Source organism: Manacus vitellinus, unplaced genomic scaffold, assembly GCF_001715985.3.
Source record: "Manacus vitellinus isolate BGI_N305 unplaced genomic scaffold, ASM171598v3 scaffold_16_pilon, whole genome shotgun sequence".
In the NCBI taxonomy this organism is placed as follows: Eukaryota; Metazoa; Chordata; class Aves; order Passeriformes; family Pipridae; genus Manacus; species Manacus vitellinus.
In genome coordinates, this window is record NW_021939189.1 from 15,859,265 (window position 1) to 15,867,678 (window position 8,414).

The 8,414-nt window shown below is 54.3% G+C and overlaps 1 protein-coding gene across 3 annotated transcripts in view; it reads left to right on the forward strand.

Annotated features, from left to right (window-relative positions):
• CSNK1G1 (casein kinase 1 gamma 1) overlaps positions 1–7,458 on the forward strand; it is an 81,672-nt gene extending 74,214 nt beyond the window's left edge. For 2 of the 3 annotated variants that reach the window (XM_008924107.4, XM_018069854.3), the window contains 2 exons: positions 1,208–1,231; positions 4,216–7,458. In XM_008924107.4, coding sequence (XP_008922355.2) covers positions 1,208–1,231; positions 4,216–4,270 — 79 coding nt within the window. In that variant the 3' untranslated portion in view covers positions 4,271–7,458. The remainder of the gene's footprint in view (positions 1–1,207; positions 1,232–4,215) is intronic. The other variant, XM_008924106.4, reaches the window with a different exon arrangement.
• The last annotated feature ends 956 nt before the right edge of the window (positions 7,459–8,414 follow it).

Consider the following 8,414-nt stretch of genomic DNA (forward strand, 5'->3'; position numbering starts at 1 on the left):
TGTTCGCTGGTAGCTGGCCTGGCCTTGATCCCAGCAGTAGCAGGCACACCTTCTCTGAGCCCAAGAATCAAGCCTTGGATTTGGTGCAGGCTCCTCATCAGGCTCAGCAGGGTGGGGGAGATCTTGAGGTGCAGGTTGCAGAGTGGGCAACATTCCTCTTAGTGTGGCTGGCAGGGACCACCAGTTTGGCGTCACGGGCTCTGAAGGGAGTCCCCCCCAGGCATGTGGCTCCTAGGATGCAGCACATTGTCACTCTTAACAGTTCTGATACAACAACCCAGTGCAAGGAAGGACCAGGAACACCTCCAGCCCATGTTCCTGCAGTGAGGTCACTGTCCACACCCCCCTCCATTTACAGGGGAGACATCAAGGCAGGTGGGAAGGAACATGGGAGAGCTGTGCTGCCCAGGCCCTGTCCCTCAGGGACATGGAGCTAGTCTGTCTCTCTCCAGCCCTTGTTTGTGTGCTCCCAAATTGGTTTTGGCGGTGCTGGGAAGCAGAGCATAAGCTGCTTTGCACTGATAGCTTTGGGGTCTATTGTAATTCCCAAGCATAGTCCTCTTCATTCCGCTTGCCACGGGGAGCACTGGCTTCATCTTTCCTCACTTCTGTGATCAGAAATCCCCTCAGGCACACGAGAAGGGCAAAGGACTTTGGGATTGTGCTCTGCAGCAAAGTGTGCCAGAGAAAGCTGGCAGGAGCTGGAGCTGGGCATCATGTTTTGAGACAATGTGCAAGAGCAGAAGGGGCTTTCCCTGGCATTCCAGAGGGCAGAGCTGTGCCAGTGCTTCTGCCTGTGGTGTGCTGGAAAAAAGCTCCTGATCCCAGACATGGATTCTGCTGGAGGGCTGATTCCAAGTGTAGATCCATCATCAGGCCCTGCTGTTGCTGGAGCTGCAGGGCACAAGAGAAGATGGTGGCCTGGAGTCGCTTTCTGATCCCAGCCCCAGATAAGAACCTGATGGGGCTGGTACCTCCATGGCAAACAGGGGGAAGGTGGAAAACCCCTGGAGAAGGTGGCGGCTGTCAGCGGCACCACAGCGAGGGCAGAGGTGGTGTGAGGGCTGGGGCGGGCGGCGGGCAGGCCTGGTGTGTGTCTGCCTCTGCACTGCATGTTTGCATGGCTGTGGTGACTCGCTTCCATCCCACCTCTGTGAACTAATCGCTCTTTCTTCCTTTCTGTGTTTTTTCTCTACACTCTCTGTAGCTGCCTGAAAATGCTCAACTTGTGGTGAGTCCCTCTCTCCAGTCCACATGCAAGGGGGAGCGGACCAGACTAGACTGGGGTTGGCAAAACCAAACCCACCAAACCCTAAAAAAGCACAAAGTCAAAGCCAACCCAGAGCTGTTTTGATTTTAGGGCCACGTGCAATACTGGGGAGGGTGTGGGCTGTGTCCGAGCGGCCACACTAGGCCGAGCAATTCGGCTGATCTCTGAACACATGGATGTAAAATCAGACTTTAATCTTTTCCTATTTGGCTTTCCATCTCCCCCAAACGTTTATGTCCCTGAGCAGATGATGCCTGATGGAGTTGGGCAGAGTTGGGACCAGGCTTGCTGGGCCTCTTGCAGGAATTCCTCACGCAGACGATTATGGAGGGAAAACCCTGTGCTGGGTATCCTGGGGAGGCAGTCACTTCCTTGGAGAGTCTCCTCTGGAGAAGCACAGGCCAGAGAGGATGGAAAGACAAGACTATGGAGTCCTCATTAGTGACAGAGCCCCTACTTGGAGAGAGTGGGTGGGAGGCAGCTCCTTTTCAGCCAGCTGAGGTGCAGGTGAATGGATGTCTCCAGGAAAGAAGGGATGGAAGGGTTGGGATTAGCACTGGTCCAAGCCCAGCTCAGGGCTTTATCAGGGTTTCAAAGCTGCAGCTGTAGCATCCCAGTCTCAGGTTGTCCCATGGAGATGTTCCCTCCCTCCTGCCCCTTGGGGAAGCCACATACCCAGTAAGCAGGGGGGGACCAAGTGGAGATTCACATGAGGAATTTGTATCTCAGGGAAGGCTGATGGGTGGGAATGGCTCCAGAGTGAAGGGACCAGGCCCGTGTGCTGTGAGGAATGTCCTTGTTGGATGGGAGACTGACTGCCTCTGCCCTGCTCTCCATAGGCATCACCTCCAATACCTCTGGCATCTCTGGCTTCTCTGTATGTCGTAGTCTGGGGCTGTTCTCTTGGGCATCGTCTGCATGCAGAGAGATCACGTTCTGTAATTGTCAGCCTGCCTTATTCTTTTATTTTGGTGTTTTGCCTCTGCCTGTCTGACCTGCCAGGATTTCCTTTCCTGAACCCTTCCCTGGACCTCTGAGTAAGAGCCTAAAAAGACAGTCACAAGGAAAAGCCAGAAGTCAGTCAGCTCCCTTTGTTGGGTACCCAAGGAGTCAAGTGCTGCTCAGCCTCTTCTTCCCTTACCCGCTGCATGCAAAACCATCACTCGTGCATCCTCCATCCTCTCTCCCCATGACCTTCCCCCTTACCCACCATTGCCCATGTCATGAAGGAAGGTGGCTGCTGTGGGAGAAAAATACTGCGACAGGTTAAAGCAGGAGGAGGGGGCAGATGGCCTGGGACAACAAAACACAAGAGCTGTCCTGGAGTGGGGGTTTCAGCCTGGGCCAGGGGGGCTGCAGGCGGCACACACACATCTCAGGGTGGGTGGGCAGTGATGGAGGCTCCTGCAAGAACAAGGGCTTGGCATTTCTCCTCATCCCACCTCCAAACTGGGCCTGGTCAGGAACCTTGAGACAAACCATGGACATTTTTCTCCTGGCCCTTAGTCCGTGCGGTGGGAGGAGTCCCTCTTGTGGGCGCTGTGGGGGCTCTCCCACAGGGTTTTGTGGCAGGGATTTGCTCTCCTCAACAGACAATCCATGCTCACAGCGTGGTGGTGGTCACCCATCACTTTTGCACCCCATAGAAAGGCTCATGCACCCAGGGACAAGCACCTTCGGGATGCGAGTAGGAATAATTCTGTTCCTCCAGCTCTGAGAGGATGGAGGTGTAATGCCACCATTCCACAAAGGACCCAGCAGAAAATAGTTTGGAGAAGTTGTTACAGTGGTTTTAAATGTTTTTAGTCTGTTGGTGACAGATGATTGTGGGAGAAAATGGTCTTTGCATCTTCACATTTGCCTGCCAGAGTTCAAGAAGTGTTTGGACAACGCTCTCAGGCACACGGTGGGATTCTTGAGGGTGTCCTATGCAGGGCCAAGAGCTGGATTTGATGATCCTTGTGGGTCCCTTCCAAGTCAGGATCTTCTATGATTCTGTGGTCTACTCTGACTGCTTAGCTAGGCATCCCTTCCACCAGCCTGGAAGAGCAGTCTTCCAGCATCACCCAGACTTCTCCAGAGGTGGCTGTCCTGGCACATGGAGAAAGACACATAGCTCAGGAGAACTCGCACAGAACAAGCACCTGTGCAGAGTATTCCTGGCAGTGGGCTGAGGGCAGGAAGATGGATACACCTTCAGCACCAAGGGATTCTGTAGGAAGCCAGCAGGACTATAGGATCTGGGTCACTGCTCCCAGTGTATCCCACAGGGAACCCATCACTCCTCATGGTGCAGCTGTGTTGGGCGTTCCTCTCCCCACCTCAGCCTCCACTCTCCATCCTTCTTGCTTCCCCCAATCCCTGGGCTTGTGCACCTCCCTCGCATCAGATGGGGAAAGAAGCAGGGGTTCTGCATCCTGGCGCTGAGTGATTGATCCGATGTGGAAGCTCTGGTGAAAGGTTCAGTAAAGAAACCTGGTCCCAGAGCCAAGGTCTCTTTAGAACTTGTCTTTTTAGTGAACAGTGGTGAAAACCATGTGTCTCATGGCTGGGAAGAGCAGCCAGGGCTCGCTGTCCCAGTCCGCTTCCTCTGTCGGACAGAGGGAACAGAGCACCTGGATACTGATTTACTGCTTTCCCAGATGGCTCCTTGTGTTCCTGCCCCCGTAAAGCCTTGGGAGGGAGAAGCCCAGCCAGCTCAGGGGCCCAGTGGTGGATCCCCTCACCACACGGCTCACTGGTGGTCTCCCAGTCTGGGCTGGTGGGATCACCGTCCACCAGCCCCTGCTGACCATTCCAGGGGCCAAAGGTGTGTCCGGGCCTGTCGAGCAGAGGTGCTGTTGCATGTGGCCAACACAGGGACCCCGGGGCGGTGTGGACTTCCTGGGGTTGCCAGGACTTGGTGCTGGGCATGGGGCTGACTCTCCTTGTCCTTTGTGTCCCAGGTGCTGCTGCTTCTTTAAGAGGAAACGGAAGAAGACGGCTCAGCGTCACAAGTGACCGGTGCCTCCTGGGCCTTGCAGGAACCACCGCGCCTGCAGCTCCTGCCCTGAATCACTGGAAGGGGCTTCTCTTTAGGGGGGAGGAGGAGGAGGATGAGGCAGAGGAGGAAGAGAGAAAAACAAAACAAAACAAAACAAAAAAAACACAAAACAAAAAAAAAAAACCAAGTGACATTTTAAACCAAAAAGAGAAGAAAACGTTCCAAAACAAACCACTCTGGGGTGGATCTGCTGAATGGTCTCCCTCGTTCACTCCAAGCCTGAAGCTCCTTTTGGGACCAGGACTGTGGCTGGCTCAGGTCTTGGTCGCCCTGGGAGGGGGGCTGGCTGGCTGACCCTCCTTCCCCTTGTTTACGGCGAAGGCATCGTTCACGCAAACCTGAGGACTGTGCTTAGTTCCTGCTCACTTTCCTCCCCTCCCTCCCCTGCGCTCTGTGCTCCTCCGTCCTCCTCCCTCCTTAATTAAGTGAAGAAATCCAATAGGATTGATTGGCTGTCGAGAGGGCAGGAGGATGTGAGGCAGGCAGGAGAGTTGCTGGGAGAAGGGCCTGACCGCTGCAGCAGGAAGAGACAGGTTCCCTCTGCGGCTCCTTGGGAACAGTTACACTGTAATGTGCAAGCTGTGAGAAATTTGCAATCTACTGTTCCAGTTAGGGTTTTTTTTCCGGCTCCCTTGACACCTCCCTCCTCTGACGGTAACAGAGCAATGTGGATTGTTTTAAAGAAGCTGACGTCGTTGCACTTTTTATTATTTTTAGCATTTACAGATGCACATTGTATCTGTGGATCTCTCCGTGGCCGCGCCAGCACAGGCAGACATCCAGCGGGGAAGGCGGTGGATGCACAGAATGCCCTCGAGTGGGGATGTCCAGGACCCTCGTGCCAGGCTGGGGCTCCCAACACCCGCCTTGGGGCACACGCTGAGGAAAGCATACTTGAATTTCCACTCACCCTTCCTAGCTGCCGGTGAATGTCCCTTCCATGGTTTCCTATGCCGTGCCTGACCCAGCTGGCCGGGAGACGCGAGGCCGTCACCCAGTGTTGGCAGGAGGGAGTGGCATCGGCTTTGCTGAGCCAGAGGAGTTTGTGCTGGTTTAAGAGGTAGATCTGGATTGAGGTTCCTGGGAAGCAGCCGTTTCCCGAAGTGTGGGCAGCCGGGCAGCGTTCCCAAATCCCTCTGTGGGGTGGTTGTGAACCTTCTGTGAGAACACCTTAGCAGGAGCAAAGCTTCCCTGGCAGGGAGAGGATACTTCATGCCTTAACACTGATCCCATTTCCCGATGGTCAGATAGGTTTGACTGGAATAGCCTTTATGTCCTCTCCATGAGCATGGGGCTGGGAGTGGGGGACACCGTCCCACCCCCCAGAGCAGCCACGGTTCTGCACCACTTTGAGCCAAACCAATAGCAAGGAAAGGGCTTGGGGCACTCAGCACACCCGTAAAAACAAGGAAATCTTGCCTCCTGCTGCAGTGTTTCCCAAATCAGAGGAGGCTGAGGCTGCCCAGGGGTTCCCAGGAGGTGGCAGGGCTGTGGGAGAACTCGAGCAGCTGTTGGGAACGATGTGAATAAGCTCCTTGGACTTAGTCTTTCGATATATGACACCAGGCCAGGCAGGGACTGTTCACTTGAGGGACTTGCTTGTCATAAACTGGGGCCTGGTTCACCCCAAAATCCTGGAGAGTGTGAAGGGAGGAAAGGGAGAGACTAGATCTCATTATCTTTTATTTGTTTTAATGATGATCTGCATAGCTTGGAGTTCACAGAGTGGCATTCCCAGGAGGTTCAGTTCCCCGGGCTGGGTAGAAGTGGGTGTAGAGGGCAGGAGATCGCCCTGGGCAGGGAGCTCTGGGCTTGCTCCTCGTGCATCCCTGAGACAGGCAGGACACTGGTTAGAGCAGAAAGGCCTCGCTCCTCACCGGGATCCCCCCGGGGTGTCTCTTGGCCATGTTCTCTCCATGCCTTATCCCAAGGAGCTCTCAGCTCACACATGCACCCCTTTCTCCCTTTGCAAAGCGCTTTCCTCCAGCCATGCTGTGGGCCAGGGCAGGAAGGAGGCAGGAAGGGGACCCCTCACCTCCCACCGGGACATTCACCCTCTTGTCCCCTCCCGCCAGAGGGAGGACAGGGACCGTGGCCACGTTCCACCTTTCTCTTCCCGAACTCCTCTGCTGCCAGGGGCTCCCAGGAGCCCTGTCTCTGGCACAGGCGTTCCCCTCTCTGCTGTAGGAAACCATGGTTTGGCGTCTTGGGAGGAGGGTCCATGGGCATGGGAGCTCCTCAGGAGCTGCCCTGCCTGCTGCAGATGGAGCCAGGCCCTGAGACACTTCTGTTGCTGCCCTCCCAAGCCCCACTAAGTGCCTGTCACCAGAACTCGATTCCTTCTGCATCTCCTGCCGTGTTTGGTCATTCCTCGCTGCCTCCGCTCAAGGAGCAGCTTGTAGTTGCAGCATATGTAAGTGTTTGCAGGGTGAGGGAGGGCGGGGGGGAAAGGGGCCATCTCAACAGGTTTTGTTCTTAAATGTTTTTGGTTTCTTTTGTTTCAGTTTTTTTTTTTTTTTTTTAAGTGAATGTATTTGATTGTTTAGAAACTTTCCTGACCTTGGTTTTAAGTGGGTTGGTTTGAAAGCTGTTTCATGGTGACCCACTACGGCTTCTCTCCAGAGATATGATGTTCTTTTAATCCTACGATGATGTGTTTGTAGGGGAGGACTGTCCCCCCACGGCATGCTGGTAATGCTCACTTGTACCAAGCCCTCTTGCACTATAATCGTACGTTGGACTCTTCAAAAAAAAAAAGGGCAAAGATGTGGGGTGGCTTTTTAACAAAAAATTTAAAAAAAAAAAAGGCAAATAAAGCAGGTTAACAGCAAGTCCCGTTCTTGAGGGAACCGCTGTCCCCAGGGAGCTCAGAGGTGACGAGGAGATGCAGCCAGACTGAGCCAGCCATGCTGTGGTAGGACGCAGGGCATTAACCTGGGCAAACCCTCCTCTCCTTGCTGGGAGCGGTCAGAGCGGGGAAACCCTGGGGTTGGAGGGGAGGGGGCTCTCTGGGGGCTCCCTGGGGGTTGGGCTGGTCTCCGACGTGTCTCTCTGCGGCTCAGCCCGCCAACGTTGCGATGCAGTCTTCTGAGGTATCAAGTGAGATGATTATTATTATTTTTTTTCAATAAAACATTGCACTGCTGCATTGTTCTCCATGAATAGACGTATTTATTACCTCAGCCTGAGCACTGCGCTTGTGTTTTGTCTTCCTTTGGCTCCGCTGGGCACTGAGCCCTCTTTGGAGGGGACGGTGCAGGGGGTGGGACCTGGCCCCACAGAGCTTGGCCAAGGCTTGGTGGCACTGATTTCCCTTCTCCCTGTGGCTGCACATTGCCAGTTCAGCTGTCCTGGGAAATGGGATGCCTTGTCCTGGGGCAGCCCTTGAGAGGGACCACAGGTCCTGGGACCTGCCCGCCTCACCTCTTCCCCTGGCAAGACTGAAGAGTGGATCAGGCTGTGGGATAAAAACTGAAAAAGGGAGTGAGAGAAGCCCAAATTCCTCTTAAGTAGCAGGAGTGACCAGGCTGGAAGCACACAGGAGTGACTGTGGTGTTGCAGCTTAGCACCATCACTGAAGATGTCCCTGCCCATGGCAGGAGTTGGACTTTTAAAGGTCCTTTCCAAACTGATCTGTGATTACAAATCCTGGAGTTAGTTGAAGATGCGGGGATTACGTTTTTATTTAGTGTCAGCTAAATTTAGTGTCAGTGTCAGTCCCCCAAAAGACAAACCTCAAAGGTGAAGTCACAGGTTCTAAGGGCCAGGGAGGAGATGCTTGGGGTTTGTATCCTTGCCAGAGCACATGTATCCCAAAAACCAATTTTTGGGAACAGGCAATGAGAGCTCATACTAAAAAAAGCTACATTTAAGGCTAGGAAGTGGGGGGGGGGGGAAGAGTCCCAAGAGCTATTCCAGCGTGGAGCAGGTTCCAAGCACGGGAACATCTTTGTTCAAGTGCTCTCCCTGTGTGGGGACAGTGACAGCTGCTCCAAAGGTGCTGTTTGGCTCTCGGGTGGCATCTTTATAACGCCGTTCCGCTCACTGACACTGACTCGCAGCCATTTGGCTGCACCGGGGCACGGCTCGGCTACCGGGGGG